The sequence below is a fragment of the Syngnathoides biaculeatus genome, chromosome 18 (assembly GCF_019802595.1).
Source record: "Syngnathoides biaculeatus isolate LvHL_M chromosome 18, ASM1980259v1, whole genome shotgun sequence".
Lineage (NCBI taxonomy): Eukaryota > Metazoa > Chordata > Actinopteri > Syngnathiformes > Syngnathidae > Syngnathoides > Syngnathoides biaculeatus.
Genome location: NC_084657.1, coordinates 19,578,413 through 19,598,196, shown reverse-complemented (window position 1 = coordinate 19,598,196; position 19,784 = coordinate 19,578,413). Strand labels below are relative to the sequence as shown.

Below are 19,784 nucleotides of genomic sequence, written 5' to 3'. Positions count from 1 at the left end.
TACAATTTCCCCAGATGACAAAAAGTAACTGTAATGACACTTATTTCAGTTAGCTACTGATTATTTCAAACTTCTTTTGAAACACAATCATCAAATTTTGTGTGCGTATACACAGACACAAGTGTAGAAGACGTTTTTTTTTTAGTATTTGATGCAATGTCAGAAGTCACATTTAGTCGGTACATCTGCGTCACGTTGATTCCCTTGAACTCACCCTTTTCGAAAGGTTGGACGGACGTTCGTTGTTCGTTTTCCGGGAATATTGTACTGTCGTAAGTTTAAAATCGTTAAATCCCACGAAACTGAAAATACATTTGAAGGATATAAGACGACGTCAAAGTAAAACGCTAACTACAAGTGTTTAGGCCGGCTGCATTTTTCATGCTGCTTCGCAGTGAGATTCAAACAATGCGCCTGAACTAGTAGACCGTATGAGCAGTTTTGAATTCGAATGAGAAGTCGCTGTATGATTGGCTGGAGTTCTTCTTCGTTGTTGTCGTCGTCTTCTTCTTCGAATGGGTGACATCCAATGGAGGATTACCAATGACGTAGGATAAAAACAAGTATCCGCACAGATCCCTTTCACGCGGTAATTCGGTTTTAACTTCCGGTCAGAGCAAAACATTGCTGTGTGTACTATTTCTCGTGAAACTTGACATCCTTAGACATTCTTACAATTGTACATTGTGAAACATATTAACATCAAATTTAGTTGGAATACTTTAGTTTTAGTTTTTTTTAGTGAACATATGGTTAATTCTTGTTGCGCATTTGGCTGCAAAACCGTGCAAGTGTAATAGTATGATGCTATGCGCTGTAATCACTGATCGAAAAAAAAGACTGGATAGCTCGTTGGCCACTGTAGCTGAATTCGCCGGAAGCAGCTATCCGCCATCTTGATACTCCCAAAATAACCATCCTGACCTGTGCAGCGATGAACGCAGTTAATTTTAATGAATCGTCTCTTCATATTTACATAATCGATTTATGAACTAGTTTTGGAATCGGAAATCAGGGCTAATGTTTTTTTTTTTCAACTATTCATGTTTGGTAAAACAAAAATGCTTGTAATATCTCAACTTTACCATTTATGATTTTTACAAGAATCATGAAAATTGACGCTGTAGATGTGAGTTTATGCAAGTTTATTTAATATTCTTTTCATCTGTAAATCACGTTATTTGTTTATGTGATATATTTTCTCTTGTTCATGAAATCCCTGAGTGAGAGATTTGAAAGTAATTGTGAAGAGAAATCTGTGAACACCCGTGAATTTTTCTCCTTTAAGAGACAGCGAGAGGATTAAACCAAGTTGAGACCAGCCAAGGTGTGTGTCTTCTCATTCATCCATCCAAAAAAATACACAACGCAATACGCAGGCAGTCACAAAGAAATAACTTTTCACCGGTGTGTTTCAGTTTAACCTCCATAATTATTTATTATACTGTAATTATTAATGTGGAAAATACATCATTACAATGCAGATGAATGTGTTTGGAGTATTTGATCTAGTTGTATAAGAGGCTTCTATCACTGATAATATATTTGAGTATCACAGGCATATATCACAGCTTGATCACAATTCTTGTGTTTTACAGTCACTGATATATATTTCAGAACCACAGCCTCTCAACTATTATTATGTATCGCAGGTTGTATACTGTTGAATGTAAATGATGCTACAAACGTATCTCAATATGTATATAAATGAGTGGAAGTGTACACTAAAGGTTACATTTTAACTTCATAGAGAATAATCTCTATTAAAAGGTATCAACTGAAGATGTGTTGTTGCGGGTGTTGTGACGGCGGGCTCTGTGCAGGTAGGCATGTGTATTAATATGTAGGTGAGACGGACTGCGCATGCGTGGTGTGTGCTTGGAGGCAGTAAAGCGACTATAACAGCGAACTGATGTTCCGTGTTATTAGTACTCCTGCCATTGAGTGTTGGAGGTGCGACGCGAGAAGGGAGTTAAACCCGAGGAGGACAACCTCAGCCCAGGAGAAGATGTCTCCCCTTCGTCTGGCGACCATGGTCAGGCAACTAAAGCTGGAATAGTTAACAGTGTGTATATGTGTGTGGAATTTATTGATATAATTTCTGGGATTTTTCATCCTCTTTTACAAAAAGTGTCTGAAAAATTCCTATATATTCTATATACCTAATATGTCAATTGAAATGCCTGATACACGAAGATGAGAGGTGGGCGTGGCAGTTGACGTTTGGCATGGGGAACATTATTAAGGCCTGTACCTCCTATTACATATCCATCCTTCCATTTTCTTAGCTGCTTAACCTCACAAGGGTCTCAGGAGTGCTGGAGCCTATCCCAGTTTTCAACGGGCAGGATGCGGGGTACACGCTGAACTGGTTGCCAGCCAATCGCAGGTCACATAGAAACAGACAACAGTCACACTCACAATCAACCCTAGGGGCAATTTAGAGTGTCCAATTAATGTTGCATGTTTTTGGGATGTGCGAGGAAACCGGAGTGCCCGGAGAAAACCTTCGCAGGCACGAGGAGAACATGCAAACTCCACATGGGTCCGGGATTGAACCCGTGACCTCAGAACTGTGAGGCCAATGCTTTCCAGCTGAGTCACCGTTCCACCTTCCTAAAACATATTTATGTGTCAATGTATCTTCTAAACCTTCCTGGGCATGCTGCAAATATTTACATTATATTCATGTCTCCCAAGTATTTAATTTATTGCACTGTTTTCCATAACAATATATATATGTTTACCATGCTTTTTGCCCTGACCAGAAGTCAAACCTATTGACCATGGCGGCGTCCATCGTGGATGCAGAGTGTAGTTTTTATTACGTCATTAAAGATTACTGTTTACGGATGTATGTGGATGGAATAAATAGTAGCTATGAAGAGACGCAGAGCTCATTTTGACCCTGGCACTGGGGAAGTTTTTAAATTGCTAAAGGAGTGGGTTGGGAGTTAGGGGGATTATTTGCCGCTTGTTATGCATGGACCAACTTATTCAGAAAATAAACTGGTGTAAATGAATTTCGTGTTTGCTAGCGCAAAATTGGCCATTTGGAAAAGTAGAACGAACAGGATGGTTGGAACTGATTGGATTGACCCGCTTCGCTGTGTTAGAGGGATGGTGGCTCCCCGTCAAAGGGTGGAGCACGCTTTTTATGCCGTAACCAACAATTTGGATGTCTTTGTGGATCGGTGGGCTATTGGAAATGTTTTGTGCTCAGTTGGTGAATATTTTAACAAAATAAAATATAAGCATTTGTTTGTGCATGAGTGCCGAATGTCTTTTTTTTTTAACGGCTTTGTAATTTTATGTTTTATGTGTGGCGTTTTTGTGATGTCCTGTTTCTTGAAAAAGTTCAGCCATTTCCGGGTACGAGGTGGGGTACACCCAGAAGGTTACCCGTCAATCAACTTTAGACTAGATTCTTTTTATCATTGAGTGAAGAGGGAGCTAAGTCGAAAGGCGAAGCTCTCTGTTTACCAGTCGATCTACGTTCCTCCCCTCACCTGTGGTCACGAGCTGTGGGTCTTGACTGAAAGAACAAGATCCTGGATACAATCGGCCGAAATGAGTAACCTCTGCAGGGTGTCTGGTCTCTCCCTTAGAAAGAAGCTCGGTCATCCAGGAGGGGCTCAGAGTAGAGCCACTGCTCCTCCACATTGGGGAGAGCCAGAAGAGGTGGCTCGGGCGTCTGATCCGGATGCCTCCCGGACGCCTCCCTGATGAGATGAGAGCTGATAACCTGTACATAAATGACTCATTCCAGGTGAAATGTAATTTAAGAGGAATTATTCAGTCTTTGTTTCACACCTATATGAAAGCACTCTCATCGTCAATGTTTTTATTTTGATAGTACAGTATATAAGCTGTATTCTTATATATACAGTATATTTTGCACAGCTGATGATCCAACAAATGAAATCAGTTTGTCAGCTAGAATTAACAACTTGTGTAAAAAATATATTTTGAACATTACTGGCCATGGTTCACTGATCATCAGTTGTTTGGATCAGTAAACCAACGGAATCTAGCTGAAATCGTGTGCTGGAGGTACGTTATCATCCACGTTGGAGGTGATTCTACTAATACTGACTTGGTTGAGTGAACTTTGGAGCCTTTGCCTCTGTACGCTGTGTTGAACCCCATAGGCAAAGTAGATGAATAAACCTGTTGGAAAGGAAATATATTTGTGTTCCATCCATCCATTTTGATGAAGATTTTTATTCTACATTTTTCGCATACCTATAGCCATCCACACGGCGTAGCGTATCCATGTGTCCGATTCCAGTTGAACCATTAAGTAAATATTGATCAAGGTGCTCAAGATCGGAAGCACTGGCACAAAAGGCACCTGCATGTGCCAAATAACAGAAACACAGTAAAAGAATCAATTAAATTTCCTAAACTGTAATTCATTTTTAAATCTTCTCTTCCTTTCGGCTTGTCCCTTTAGGGGCCACAGTGCGTCATCTTTTTCCATCGAAGCCCATCTCTTGCATCTTCCTCTCTAACACCCACTGTCCTCTTGTCCTCGCTCAATAAAATGTATATATATATATATATATATATATATATATATATATATATATATATATATATATATATATATATACACTTATTATATTTAGTCACTGAGGGTGTAGTGGTACACAAATGCCTCCCTTTGGTGCGGACAGCGTGGGATCAATTCCCGCTCAGTGATGTTGTCGATATCTCACAACATCCATCAACCCTTTCTTTGGTCTTCCTCTCACTCTTTTGTCTGGCAGCTCCATCCTCAGCACCCTTCTACCAATATACTGACTCTCTCGTCTCTCTCTAACCTTGTCTCCAAAACATCCAACTTTGGCTGTCCCTCTAATGAGCTAATTTCTAATCCTATCCAACCTGCTCACTCCAAGTGAGAACCTCCGCATCTTCCTTTCTGCTACCTCGAGTTCTGCTTCTTGTTGTTTCTTCAGGGTCACCGTCTCTTATCCGTACATCATAGCCGGCCTCACCAGCGTTTTATAAATTTTGCCTTTCATCCTGCCGGATACTCTTCTGTCACATAGGACACCAGACACATTCCACCGGCTGTTCCAACCTGCTTGGACCTTTTCTTCACTTCCTTACATCACTCACCATTGCTCTGTATTGTTGATCTCAAGTATTTAAAGTCGTCTACCTTCGCTATCTCTTCTCCCTGGAGCTTCACTCTTCCCCCTCCGCCCCTCACATTCATGCACATATATTCTGTTTTACTTCGGCTAATCTTCATTCCTCTCCTTTCCAGTGCGTGCCTCCATCTTTCTAATTGTTCTTCCGCCTGCGAACATCATGGTTAAAGGGGATACCAGTCGAACCTCATCTGTCAGCCTATTCATTACTACCGCAAACAGGAAGGGGGTCAGCGCAGATCCCTAATGGAGTCCCACCTCCGCCTTAAATTCCTCTGTCACACCTAAGGCACACCTCACCGTTGTTCTGCTGCCATCATACATGTCCTGTACTATTTTAACATACTTCTCTGCCACACCAGACTTCCGCATGCAGTACCACAGTTCCTCTCTTGGTACTCTGTCATAGGCTTTCTCTAGATCCACAAAGACACAATGTAGCTCCTTCTGACCTTCTCTGTACTTTTCCACTACCATCCTCAAGGCAAATAATGCATCTGTGGTACTCTTTCTAGGCATGAAACCATACTGGTTGGTTGCAGATACTTACTTCTGTCCTGAATCTAGCCTCCACTACTCTTTCCCATAACGTCATTTGGAATTCATTTTTAAATGATTAATAAAATTCACCATGCAGTATCAACAACATTATTGGGGAATGTTTGCTACAGGAAGTTGAAACAGGAGTAAATTCACATTTTATCATGTGCATCGCCGTTCTTCCATAGTCTCTCCATGAGTGTAAGTATTGAGATTAACAAATGTAACGTGCCATAAAAGCAGCTCTCGTTGTGCTCTGCGGTTGTCTCCAGATAATGAGGACGGTGAGGATCAGAACTGCTGCCACCAAAACAACACAGAACACACTCCACCACTCCAAAGACTGAAGCGAGATCACAGCTTGGGATATGAAGAGACTCAGGGTGGTTGCTAAAAATACTAAGAAGAAAAAAAAATACCAGCTCAAGTAATTGCAAATAATAGAATTCAATCATACACATTGTACTAACGAGTATATTAACGTGAAATAAAAAGAGCACTTACTGATGCAAACTGTCAAAACAGACACATTCTTAGATGTCCGTGCCGTGCATTTTGAATGAGGAAAAAATAGTCCACGGACTGTAAATGGTTCTTTTTTGTTGTCAGCATCTCCATCTGCTTGGTATCTGTACAAGTGAGGAAAATATTTATGTAAAAAAAAAAAAAATCAAACCCGACTCAATAAATCACATTGTCTTATCCATAATGATACAAAAATGGCACATTTTGCCTCTGATATAACATCTAAGACTTTGCAGTTTTTCTAAGCATAACATTTCTTTACCCAAGGCTCACCAATTGACATTGGTGTAGAATGGCAAAATTGTTGCCTGGCAAGAAGTTTTTCCTGTCCCTGACTGCAGTTCAGTGCCAGTTTGAGAAATTTTATGGCCACCGCACTATTCCAACACATAGTACGATTTACACTATCCATAGCATCTGTTGAATGGAGGATTTGTGGATGCTGAAGGACAAGCTCTTTTTTTTTTTTTTCAAAGAAACATGCCACAGATAGTGTGAATTGTATGATGAGTGTGACAGCCTTAACCCTTCTCAAAGTGGCGCAAGACTGCAGCCAGAAACAGAAAAGCAATGATTTTATTAATTTTTTATCTTGAGCATTTATCTACAATTATGCAAAATGATATTTTGGGATTAAAGATCTGTACAGCATGACATCACACATAACAAAACTTTGAAAACCAATTTGAAAATCCTCAAATTACCTTAATATGAGAATACATATGGCAACAAGGGTGTATGCAAACAAGGTTCCAATGGACATCATATCAACCAGCGCCTTCAAGTCAAACAATAATGCCATGATGGCTGCAAGGTCATGAGCAAAGAACAGAATAGCATTTTACTGGTAAGTTACATATTTCTTTCTGATTTTTTTCAAAATTGTTTGCGTGGCTGTACCTGCAACAACACCTGAAGATAGAGTAGCAATGACAGGACTTTGCCTCTCACTCATTCTGCTCAGAAGGCTGAAGAGAAGGCCGTCCCTGGCCATGGCAAAGAGCACTCGGGGCATAGGGAACATTGATCCCAAGAGGCTGGTAGGCAAATGAAAACAGCCTTGTTGAAATAATAAATAAACATCATCTCCTTATATGAAAAAATTAAATGAACGAAAGAACATCTGAAATGGAAACTACGGTGTACTGTTGTGTTCATAGTACCTTGTTGACAGTGCACAGAGGGATCCCGCTGCCACGGCGTACTTTGCAGGCCCCCACCCCACGTATGTAAACGCCACAGGCAGTGGGCTGTTAACACTCAGCAAATAGAACGGCATCATTAGAGTCAGGGCGGCAGATACGCCAAAATAAGCCAGGAAGCAAATGAGGAGGGATGCCACAATCCCGAGTGGGATTGACTTCTGGGGATTCTGAACCTCCTCTCCTAAGGAAAAATGAAAACACACACACTCATAAGAACTCATAACTCATTAACAAAGACAAAGTACGCTCTTATACATACATGCTACTGGACGTATTATTTTAACAAAAGGTTTATTTATGAGGTAAAATACTTCTTATATTTTTGTTACCTTTATAAGCCACAAGAGCCCAAACATCATAGAATAACTTTCTGTATGACGGAGTACAGTTGCACCATTGATAACATTGTTCATTTCATGTCTTGTTTTATTATTTTCTAAAGACAGAATTATTATCTTAATATGATATTTTTTTCAACTGTTTAATTATGGGGTATTTAAATCTTGCTTTGTAGTACATCACTTTACCTGTTGTGGCAATGCAGTCAAAGCCGACAAATGCGTAAAAGCAAGTAGCCGCTCCTGCTATTGTTCCACCAAAGCCAAAAGGGAAAAACCCCCCGGTTCCAAAAGTCATGGTTTCATTGAGCAATGATGTGTTTCTGTTGCAAACAGACGGGACCCCCATTAATGTCATTCATATTGTTAAGCACAATAATGCAAACCATTCCAAGAAAGGTATCATAATGCGGGAGGAGCTGCAGCTCTAACAACTTTCCACTTTTTGTGGGAAGACTCTCTATGCTGATTTTGGTTTGTCTCAAGTGAATTCTTATGTCCATTCTTAAACGTGCGTCTGTTGTCTATGTAATTTATTAGAGCAGTAGAGAGAGAGAAAAAAAGATCCATACTCATGTGAATTCTGAAGAGTTTCTTCACCACTGTACCAGTTGTTGAGATCTCCCTTTATGAAGCCAGAGAGGATAACAAAGAGCAAGACTACGATGTTAACTGCCGTAAAAACTTTGTTCACGATGGCAGACTCTTTAACACCGAATGCAAGAATACCTAGAGGGCAAATATACACCGTCAAAAGTAATATTCAAACAAGTCATGACCAAATACATGAGCGTGTGGACGATTAAAACGTGCCTGCCAAGAGCATGATAAGGCCAGCTGCAAAGAAGTCTGGGTAGGGAGCTAATCCTGGCAGGTCCATGGGAGCTTGTTTTCCCAAAGAATTGGCAATGACATTTCCAATGAGGTCATCAAAGGTTCCACTCCAAGCTCTGGCCACGCTTGATGTCCCTAAACATAACAAACGCGGATATCCTATTAAAAACTAATGTATTAGAATCCCTAAAAAGATAAGGTGCAAAACAAATATGAAATGAAGTTTTTTTTTTAATATAAATGAAAAAGCAACAACTAATTAAGTAGGCCGTATAGAAAGAAATCCATACTAGTCTTACTGTCTGATTGTAGGTCCTTTTTCCCCCTTAATTCAAAATCATCTTCAATGGTAACGTGAAAAAAATAACACAGACAACGAAAATATTACAGCACAATGTGGTAGTGGTTAACACATCTGCTTCATATTTCTGATGGGTGGAACTTCACATTGAAGCTTTGGCCTTATGTTGTGGAGTTTGCTTGTTCTTCCGTGCTTGCATGGGCTATTCCTGGCACTCCCTGAGTACAATCCTAAAGCATTTGGCTTAGGTTAATGGCAAATGTGAGTGTGATTGGTTATTTGTCTATACTGTATGTGCCCTTGGAATGACCGTCAAAGTCATCTTGGCTAGATTCCAGCTCACGTGTAACCTGGACATGATAAACAACAAGATAAGCAGTAGCAAATGGATGGATGGCTTTTTCGATGGATGGAGGACTTATATGGTGTATGTATTTACCTATGACATAAGAGAGCAGAAGGTTCCAGCCAGTGATAAAAGCCCAGATCTCTCCCACTGTTACGTAGCTGTAGAGGTAGGCAGAACCTGTCTTGGGAACCCGAGCACCAAATTCAGCATAGCACAAGCCTGCAAAGACTGAGGCTATGGCTGCTATCAAGAAGGAGATGATGATACTGGGTCCGGCCACAGTTCTGGCCACTTCTCCGGAGAGCACATACACGCCGGCGCCTAATGTGCTGCCCACCCCCAAAGCCACAAGGTCAATGGTTGTCAGGCAACGGCGGAAGTTAGACACCTCTCCTGCGGGCTCAAGAGGTTTCCTGCGTGTCAGGCTCTGAAGGAAGAGCAGGATCTTTGCACCAGGCATCCTAGTGAAGCACTATGATATACGGTGTGCAGTATATGGGAATGACAAACAAGTAAGCAAGCATTTAAAATAAAGTTTAAATCGCCATTAAGGATTTGCAGTACAGAAATGAGTGCCTACATGTAAAGAGTCAGTGCGTTGCCAGAACATTTTATCCAGGGCTGCACTAACAATGTTGGACACTGAGCGACTGAAAAGCAAAAGAACTGTCAAAGGACCTCTAAGAAAAGATAGTTATTTATCAGAAAAATATTGTGAAAAGCTATTTATTTGAAAATGACAATTTCTGACAATGAAACATTTGCGGTTAGGGACTACCAAGCGGCAGTCAGGCACACTTATAAAGATTTCACGCACAAATGTCACAAAGACCTTTTAGGATGCAAAGGCTTAAAAAAAAACACAAGCAATTGCGGCCAAAATTCAGACTTCTCAGCCCCAAAGGAAAAAATTACACATTAGTTGGGTTTCCTTGAAAGAAATGACCCACATTTGAAAAATCCTGCCAGGGTATTTAGACTGTACAACCGCACAACTGTAACTACTTTTTATTTCGTGAGTGCAATGCCTGCTAGGCTTTGATGATCCGTACAAACATGAACACTATTTTTATAGCATGAATTGCAGTCCTTGAGTCATACACATACACAAAAAAAAAAAAAACCTGTAGCTTTCTGAGAATAGGTCTTGTATTCTACTATGTAATTTAAATTATGAAACCTGTTTTCGGGTGCCCACAACGCAGTATAAGCTGACTGTGACAATACACTTTTGTCCCCGTAAAACAGAGAATACGAGAATTCAAAATGTGAAAAATGAGCCCTTACCTTTGCAGGATGTGTGTGACTTTCGAAGCGTTTCAAACCACTCCACTTGCGAGAATATCTCAGTCTCTTCACTGTTAACTCTTCATAGCGGCACATTTTTTGATGCATTATGTTACATTTCAGACATATGTGCAATTTCTGGGTGAGGGGTGGGGGTGTAGCAGTGAGGGAGAAGATGAAAGTGATACGATGCTGGCATGTACTAATTTCTTAAGATGAACAGTAATACAATCGCATCATTTCCAGGGTTGGCATACTGTGAGTGTGCAGATGATTACCATAGGAGGTTGTTTGTTTTGAACCATTGGCAAATTTATCCAAGAGAGCAGAAAATTACTTGAAATATGCCCAAAGGAGAAATTTAAATAATTTGGGAGACGAAAACATTGAGGCAGCATGGCGGGGGCTGATTAGCACGTTTGCCTCACAGTTGTAAGGACTTGAGTCCTAACCGGGCCTCATTTGCGTGGAGTTTTTATGTTCCCCCTGTCCCTGTGTGAGTTTTCTCCGGGTACTCCCATTTCCTTCCACATCACAAAATCATCTACTTTAGGTTATTTGAAGTCTGTAAAATTTCAATTGTCCAAAGGTGCGAATGGTTGTTTAAGAAGTACAGTACAGTGAAAGTATTCGGCCCCCTGAACTTTTCAACCTTTCGCCACATTTCAGGCTTCAAAGATAAAGATATATATATATTTTTTTTGTCAAGAATCAACAACAAGTGGGACACAATCGTGAAGTGGAAGGAAATTTATTGGATATTTTATCAAAATAGAAAACTGAAAAGTGGGGGTGTGCAATATTATTGGGCCCCTTTACTTTCAGTGCAGCAAACTCACTCCAGAAGTTCAGTGCAGGATCTTTGAATGATCCAATGTTGACTGATGATGATAAATGCAATCTCCCTGTGTGTAATCAAGTCTCCGTATAAATGCACCCACTCTGTGATAGTCTCGGGGTTCTGTTTAAAGTGCAGAGCATCATGAAGACCAAGGAACACACCAGGCTGGTCCGAGATGCTGTTGTGGAGAGGTTTAAAGCTGGATTTGGATAAAAAAAAAAAAGATTTCCCAAGCTTTAAACATCTCAAGGAGCACTGTGCAAGCAATCATATTGAAATGGAAGGAGTATCAGACCACTGCAAATCTACCAAGACCCGGCCGTCCCTCTAAACTTTCACCTCGAACAAGGAGAAGACTGATCAGAGATGTCGCCAAGAGGCCCATGATCACTCGGGATGAACTGCAGAGATCTACAGCTGAGTTGGAAGAGTTTGTCCATAGGACCACAATCAGTCGTATACTGCACAAATCTGGCCTTTATGGAAAAGTGGCAAGAAGAAAGACATTTCTCAAAGATATCCATAAAAAAGTCTCGCTTAAAGTTCGGCCATACGTTCCCGTCCAGGAGGTGGCGAAGGTGGCACTGACGCTGCCTTCTCACGTTCCTGTCCAGGAGGTGGCGACGGTTCCCTAGCCGCCTCACGTTCCCGCCCAGGAGGAGGTGGAGTTGGTGATGCTGCCTCCGCCTTCTCACGTTCCTGTCCAGGAGGTGGCGATGGGGTCGCCGCCTTCTCACGTTGCTGTCCAGGAGGTGGCGATGGGGTCGCCGCCGTCTCATGTTGCTGTCCAGGAGGAGGAGATGGTGTCGCCGCCTTCTCACGTTGAGGTCCAGGAGGAGCTGGGGAGTTCTGTGGAGCCACCCTGGAGCTGGAGAGACTTCAGGATGGCGGTCATGGCTCTGGTCCTTCTCTCCATCATCCTATTTGCTCCAGATGGCTCCCAGCCGCTTCATGACCTGGCCTCGTTGGTGACCAATCCACGGCTGCCTACTGACCAAGCCTCGGTGGCGACCAATCCCTGGTCGTCTTGCAACCACGGCGTGGGAGGTTCTCGTCCAGAGCAGTGGCCTGCCTCGTTCTGGTTCCTGCTTCGCCGTTTGGTTCTTCACAGAGGTCGTCCGCCCGAATCGCCCCTTGGGGACCCTGGTGCTTGGCGTCCGGGTCGTCCTCCTGACCTGTCCACCCGGACGCCTTGTGTTTGGTGGCCTGGATGGCCACCAGACTGGGGCTCGGGGGGGGCGTGCCCTCCTCCGGACACCCCTTCCGCCCACCCCTGCCTGTGTTAATTATTCTCTGTTTTTTCGTTTAGGCACGTCTGGGAGCCGTGCCTTTGAGGGGTGGGGGGGGTACTGTCATGATCCTGCCGCTCCAGCACGACCTGTGCGGGTGTCCGCGCAGGTGCGCTGATTGGAAGGTGCACACCTGCGCCTCATGCAGCCTGATTATGCTGTGGATTTATATGACCGCGATGACAACTGGCCGGGCCAGTTTGTTGATCTTCATGTCCCGTTCGTGTGCTCCGGTATCCCTAATTGAACCTGTGTGTACCGACCTTCGTCAGTTCTCCGACAACCTTGTAAGCCTGACTGCTTCGTTACTTCTGCCTGCTTTGATTGTTCTCCTGTGTACCGACTCCTGCCTGCCCGCTCACCTGCTCTCTTCCCCCGACGTCCCAACTACCGCTGCTGCACCGGACTGCCTGCTCGATCCCCTACCTCTGCATATAATAAACGTGTCTCCTTGAACTACCTTGCATCTTCCGAGTCCTGCATTTGGGTCCTACTCTCATTCCGATGGGACGTGATAATCCTCTCTTAATTTTCAGCAACGTTCCTATTAATGTGGCAACAATCCAACACTTGATTAATTGTGCTTCACAGTGATGGGAAAATATTAAAGGATGCCACATTGTGTTTTTGCTTGGGCACCACAAGCTTCGAGACACTTGTAGCCACCATATGGAGTAATCAGTGGCAAGCTGTTTTCCAAATTTAATCTGGAAAACATAAGCAATACAATCAGAGCAAAGATATTTACATGTATCCTAGTAATGACAAGTCCATCCATTGCAAATACCGTGGGGCAAAGACCAAATAGATCATCTTGAAAAAGGACATTCTGGGCATTTCCAAACCAAATTATTTTACAACGTAAAATCTATCAAAGGTTGTAAACATAAAATAATAAAATTGATGGTAGGGGACCCTTAATTACAACCTTTTTTTTTTTTTTTTTTGCTCTTTGGTATACAGGTTCTAAAACAGCTCCGACATCTGAAATATACCAACAGTGCAGGAGAAAAGATGCGTTTTGATGAGAACTTTGACTTGGCAGCAAACTACACAATAATCAACTGGCACAGATCTGCTGAAGATGGTTCTGTGGTGTTTGAGGAGGTTGGATATTATAATATTCATTCAAAGAGGGGAGCCAAGCTGGTCATTGACAAGACAAAGATCCTCTGGAATGGATACTCTATTGAGGTACAATGCAATGTTTTGTCCGGGTTAGTTTTAAAAAGTTTCACTTCAGTCTGGAACAGAAATACCAGATCTGGTTTATGTTTTTACACAGGGCTATGTAAGAAGAATAGCGTGATAATTAACAGTGTGACACACATTTGCCTCTTTCACACTGGCCATGACCAGAAATGGGATTAACAGTACTCTATCGAAAATGGATGTACGGCTGAATAAATGTCTGGATGTCACCTTTCATTGATAACAATTGTGCCCCCTTTCTTAGACAACATGTGTCTGTTTCTAATCTGTTAGGTTCCATTCTCCAATTGCAGCGAGGATTGTGAACCGGGCACCAGGAAGGGCATCCTAGACAGTATGCCCACTTGTTGCTTTGAATGCACTGAGTGCTCAGATGGAGAGTTCAGTAACCACAAAGGTATGCTGATGAGCAGATGTTTATGTTCCTCTCTTGAAAAATCATTCTCATGCTCATCACATTTTGCACACAGATTCCAGCATTTGCACCAAATGTCCCAATAACTCCTGGTCCAGTGGGAACCACACCTTGTGCTTTTTAAAGGAAATTGAGTTTCTGTCCTGGAATGAACCATTTGGGATAGCTTTGGCCATATGTGCAGTACTTGGTGTTGTCTTGACAGCTGTTGTCATAGGAGTGTTCGTCAAATTCCGCAACACCCCCATAGTGAAGGCCACAAACCGAGAGTTGTCCTACTTGCTCCTCTTCTCGCTTATCTGTTGTTTCTCCAGCTCACTTATCTTATCCCGCTTACTTTAGTACTTACGGGAAGTTTGTTTCGGCAGTGGAGGTCATTGCGATTCTGGCGTCCAGCTTCGGGATGCTGGCGTGTATTTTTTTCAACAAGGTCTACATCATCCTATTTAACTCCTCCAGGAACACAATAGAGGAAGTCAGGTGCAGTACGGCAGCCCATGCCTTCAAAGTGGCTGCCAAGGCCACACTGAAACAGGGCACGGTGTCCAGAAAAAAGTCAGGTAGCGTCGGACGATCATCCTCCTCCTCCCCGTCATCCTCCATCAGCCTCAAGACGAACGCTGACGGTGGCGAGACAACCTATGGAAGGAACAAGCCAAGAGTGAGCTTTGGTAGCGGGACAGTCAAGTTGTCTTTCAGCTTTGAGGAGTCGAGAAGGAGTTCTTTAATGTGATTTCTTACCTCTCAGTTACACCTTTTGTTTTTGGGGACTTTAAAAAGGAATGAAAACCCCCCTAAAACATCGACCCATCAAATACTTGTCATTGTGTGCTTAATGCATATTTTGTATTAAAACATTATTTTAAAAAAAAATTATTTTGGTGTGGTGCTTATATCTTAGGTGGTCTGTCATACAATCTCCCAAGGATCAATCTATCATGTTATTGAACTTGACATATTCCAGCGCTAGCTAAGGTACATATTTTACATTTGAAAAATCACACAGCATAGCACCAAACAAAATTGTCACCAAAAAAACAAAACTTTATGTGGAATCTGTGTGGCGGCATGGTGGATCAGCTGCTAAAACGTTGGCCTCACAGTTCTGAGGTCCCGAGTTCAATCCCAGACCTGCCTGTGTGGAGTTTGCATGTTCTCCTTGTGCCTGCGCGGGATTCCTCCGGGCACTGTGGTTTCCTCCCACATTCCAAATACATGCAACATTAATTGGACACTCAAAATTGCCCCAAGGTGTGATTGTGAGCATGGCTGTTTGTGTCTGTGTGCCCTGCGATTAGCTGGCAACCAGTTCAGCCTTCTGCCCGTTGACAGCTGGGATAGGCTCCAGCACTCTCTGCGACCCCCGTGAAGATCAGCGGTGGAGAACATGGATGGATGGATGGATGGAATCTGGGTCTGTGAAATTGAGAACAAAGTTGCATGCAGGTAGAGCTATAGGTGGATACACAGGTTAATTGTACCTCCGCCATCTAGTGGAAGAACATTAAATTCTTCTCCCTGCCACTATACATTGTCAGCATAGAATAGATTGAAAAAGTAAATAACATTTCTACTACATTGTTTCGGGTATGGTGAGAACATGCAAACTCCACACAAGTGAGGCTGGATTTAAATCCACGTCCTCAGAAATGTGAGGTAGATCTCCTAACCAGTTGTTCACTGTGACATCCAAATATTCACATTTTTATTGCAACTATTTATTAAAGGCCCAGCTAGAGAGAACTTCCAGTACTTATCACAAGTGTGTGACAAGAACAAACAGCGCAGAAGTGCCTGACATGCAAATGCTATTCAGACAACAAACCTACAGTATAAACAGCCTTAATGTCTAGGGGGGAGAAAAAGGGATCCGGGTCACCTTCAAGGATGGAATTATTTGTTTCAAACCACTGAGCCAATTGTCAAGAGAACAAAGTGGGCTTATTTCCTTTGCGATGCACACATGAAGCTATTTTGGTCCTGGCTTTTTTTTTCTACAGTAAAATAAAGCCTAAAATTAAACCACCAAAACAACTTTGTCAACTTATTTATGGCACTGTATTAATCTAAATACTGCAGTTATCAGCAGTTTCGAAGATGGGAAGTCATCGTCACAAGGCACAATCATGATCAAAACAGTTAAAAATAAATATTTTTTTAATTAAATATAGTTTGGATACAAAATAATATTATACAGATCGAGCTTTCTTTAAACAGCTGAGTTATTTTTTTTTTTAATTATTATTATTTATGGGGTCCTTTAGCCAAAGGGATGGATGCTGACATTGTCAGGATCATGTTTGACCTAAAGAGGCTGAGAAGCAGCTGGACAACTTAAGACGCTCCAAATAACAAATGTCCAGCCAAGACCAGCATGGTGTTAACATCTGATGTGCAGTGAGCAATGAACTGAAAGGCACTTCGATCTGTCTCAGACATTACAAGTGATTGTATTAGCAGTGTTTAACCAATTAATTAGCTGCTAAAATACTCCACTTTTTCCCATGGCGTATTGAGAAAAATGACTTCTAATAACATTCTGGGTCAATCAGTTCTTCAGGCCTTGGATTTAATAATATGTGTACATATTAAGTACTCAAAAATTGACAGACTTTTATTTTTAAAAAGAATACATCTGTAGGACATCACTAACGTGTATGGTGATCATTGAAATTATGTAGAGCCAAGACCTCATGATGAGAAAAATAACACAGAATTTGTAAAAGTTGCCCATAGTTCGGCATGCACAGGTTGTGGTAATATTTGTAGACAATGTGACAAAGAATCTACAAAGCCTGTTGTTTACTGTATGATGGCCAATCTCGAGTCTTATACCTACTATAGTAACTGAAAACCACACCATACCATACCATACCAAACTATTTTATGTGAACGCTAATGGAGGCCAGATGTTGATACTCTACTCACCAAACAAGATTAATCAGGATTCATTATCTTTACAGGTTAACTAAATTTGACTGGCTGTAAACCTTTGAATGGACATGTTCATCTCTTTAGTGTTTTGGTACTTTTTGCAGAACTTGCTGTTCTCGGGAGCTGAACAGCAAATTTCACAACAGGGACTTCCACTTTTATGCCTTTCTTCCAGTCTCTCTTTTGCAACCTGCTGATGACACTCGATCACAATTTTTTTTATGATTATTTTTTTCCTCTTTGGAGCTTTCCTTTCTTTTCCAATCCAAGTGAGATAACTCAGAAGTGCTGGGGACACGAACAATAACAATAGCTAATTTCCCACATCCTGTCCTACCTGGCCCTTTACTCTCCTCTCGGATCTTGTCCTGTTTGTGAGTTGTCTCATGTCCTCAATGGGTGCCCCCAAAGAAAATGCAATTTGATTGTGTAACATTGCTTGTCGTCAAATATCAAGACTATGTAACTATTGTTCTGCTGTGGTTTGCACACCAATTCCCCTTTTCTGTCCAGTCAATCGGTCTGCAGAGGAAAAAGAAAAAAAAGTAGTGTAGTATACTGTACTGCAATGATTCTCAATGTGGAGTATGATTACCACTAGTGGTACACAAACGGCCTCAGGTCTTGAGTGATAGAATCACTGCCTGAGTTCAGTTCAGTTGTATTTAACTTTTAAGCTGAATACATTCGCATCTAATTATTAAGAACTTTCAGTTTTTTTAAACATTTAAGTATATGTTTAATCCATCAAATCTGGAGCGTGACATGCTATTTTATGTATTTTAATGTTGGGCAATATGATGGTAATTGGAGAGCTGACTACAACTCTATGCAAAACGTTTGCGAATAACTGGACCACTGTACTGTATGTCAAAATTTTAAATGCTGCAGTTTAATTATGCAAGCCCCATCCAGGATACTGTCCATGCATGTATTTGCGTTGACTTGATAGCAGGAGAAGTGGCAACAAAAAGTCTCGTAAAACATAGGACGGGCCAGGTTGCTTTTACTGGAACACAAAGCGACCCTTTTAATGTCCTGCGGGCTGTCCAGACTGACCACATTTGAAGCAAATTGCTCTTTCTTCAGCTAACGTTAGCCAGCTAGACAGAAAGGGAGAAGCTACCAGTGAAGTGGGCAACTTGTAATGGAGGTAACGATGTGCGGTTTGTGTGCAAACATGGGGGGCATCCGGGTGGAGGAGGACATGCCGACTTTCTGAGCGGTGAACGGACACTTACTTGTACGTCTGTCCCTTTTCTTCTTGCCGTGATGACAAATGTTGTGTAATGCTGTACGTCTGTCATGCTAAGTTGAGATGCTGCTCGGAGCTAGCCAGTGCTACTTCCACTTATCCTCGAAAGATGCTGACTTCAAGGAAAATTTCAAGTAATTTCCATTTCAAATAATTGTATATATACATATATATATGCACACACACACACACACACACAACTGAAAGTCACTTGCATCACATTTGTCCACTACATTTAATTAGATATTTTGTATAAAAAGATAGTGACAGATGAAGGTAACTACTTGGGTAAACAAAGTGTTTTCTCTTGTAGAAGGAATGTTGGATCACCAGTTTTTGTACTGTTACGTCATTTCATGTGGCGAGCACAAGTTTCCGATTTTGCTTTTTTTTAAATGGACAAAATAAAATTCCATCTTGTGCTTTTATACGGGCGGCACGGTGGAGCAGCTGTAGAGCGTTGGCCTAACAGTTCTGAGGTCCAGGTTTCAATCCCATTCCCACCTGTGTGGGTTTTCTCAGGGCACTCCGGTTTCCTACCACATCCCAAAAACATGCATTTATTGGAGACTCTATATTTCCCCAAGGTGTGATTGTGAGTGCGGCTGTTTGTCTTGATGTGCCCAGTGATTGGCTGACAAGCAGTTCAGGGTGCACCCCGCCTCATGCCCGTTGACAGCTGGGATAGGCTCCAGCACTCCCGCGACCCTTGTGAGGATTAGCTGATAAGAAAATGGATGGATGTGATTGTGTGTGCAACTGTTGTCTGTCTCCATGTGAACTGCGATTAGCTGGCAACCAGTTCAGAGTGTACCCCACCTCCTGGCCGATGACAGCTGGGATTGGCTCCAGCACTCCCATGACCATCGTGAGAATAAGCGGCGCAGAAAATAGATGGATGGATTTTCTGCAAGGACGTTTTTCTGGAGAATTCTGGGAACATGATTGTGAATCACTGTCAAATATCACTGTGTGCCATGTTGTGCTTGACTGGGAACCAGTTCAGGATATTCCCAGCTTCTCTTGCTCTCTGTGACCGTCATGAGAAGGAAGTTTATAGAAAAGGGATTGCTTGAGGAAATATACCTAATTAAGTGTCGACTGAGCATTTATTTTAATTTATGTCTGAGCAGTGCTGTCATCATTGTCAGAGTAAAGACAAGCGATGCAAAAAATTGAATTATAGAAAGGAGGTAACATGCAGACAATTCAAATAAATATGCAATCTGATTCCAAGCTGCATTGTTGTCACATTTTCATTCAGGAGGCGTAAAATATGTTTTTTGTCTCCTTAAAC

General features: G+C 42.0%; 2 protein-coding genes and 1 long non-coding RNA gene across 3 annotated transcripts; 2 read left to right on the top strand and 1 right to left on the bottom strand.

Annotated features, from left to right (window-relative positions):
• Positions 1-1,883: 1,883 nt before the first annotated feature.
• On the top strand, positions 1,884-6,075 carry LOC133492203 (uncharacterized). Its single transcript, XR_009792574.1, has 3 exons — positions 1,884-2,035; positions 3,609-3,769; positions 5,975-6,075. It is a non-coding gene; the product is annotated as an uncharacterized LOC133492203 (long non-coding RNA).
• Positions 6,076-6,927: 852 nt separating this feature from the next.
• LOC133492202 (cationic amino acid transporter 2-like) lies at positions 6,928-10,682 on the bottom strand. The gene is made up of 9 exons (XM_061804259.1): positions 10,542-10,682; positions 9,835-9,904; positions 9,345-9,726; positions 8,584-8,739; positions 8,343-8,499; positions 7,960-8,093; positions 7,391-7,613; positions 7,128-7,264; positions 6,928-7,034 (listed from the first exon to the last, which is right to left on the bottom strand). The coding sequence occupies exons 2-9, from the start codon at positions 9,862-9,864 to the stop codon at positions 6,928-6,930; spliced, it is 1,326 nt and encodes a 441-aa protein (XP_061660243.1). The 5' UTR covers positions 9,865-9,904; positions 10,542-10,682.
• Positions 10,683-12,882: 2,200 nt separating this feature from the next.
• Positions 12,883-15,096, top strand: LOC133491910 (extracellular calcium-sensing receptor-like). Its single transcript, XM_061803633.1, has 4 exons — positions 12,883-12,958; positions 13,635-13,865; positions 14,157-14,280; positions 14,354-15,096. Exons 1-4 carry the CDS (start codon positions 12,884-12,886, stop codon positions 14,638-14,640), a joined length of 717 nt encoding a protein of 238 aa, XP_061659617.1. The 5' UTR covers position 12,883; the 3' UTR covers positions 14,641-15,096.
• The last annotated feature ends 4,688 nt before the right edge of the window (positions 15,097-19,784 follow it).

Bases quoted from the DNA above. Each gene is read 5' to 3' on its own strand.
- LOC133491910 (XM_061803633.1), top strand. From the start codon at position 12,884: ATGTCCCGTTCGTGTGCTCCGGTATCCCTAATTGAACCTGTGTGTACC. The intron at 12,959-13,634 runs GTAAGCCTGACT...TTTGGTATACAG, and splicing joins GTCAGTTCTCCGACAACCTT to GTTCTAAAACAGCTCCGACA. The intron at 14,281-14,353 runs GTATGCTGATGA...TTTTGCACACAG, and splicing joins AGAGTTCAGTAACCACAAAG to ATTCCAGCATTTGCACCAAA.
- LOC133492202 (XM_061804259.1), bottom strand. From the start codon at position 9,864: ATGTTCTGGCAACGCACTGACTCTTTACAT. The intron at 8,094-8,342 runs GTATGGATCTTT...TGTTTGCAACAG, and splicing joins ACTCTTCAGAATTCACATGA to AAACACATCATTGCTCAATG. The intron at 7,614-7,959 runs GTAAAGTGATGT...ATTTTTCCTTAG, and splicing joins TGACTGCATTGCCACAACAG to GAGAGGAGGTTCAGAATCCC.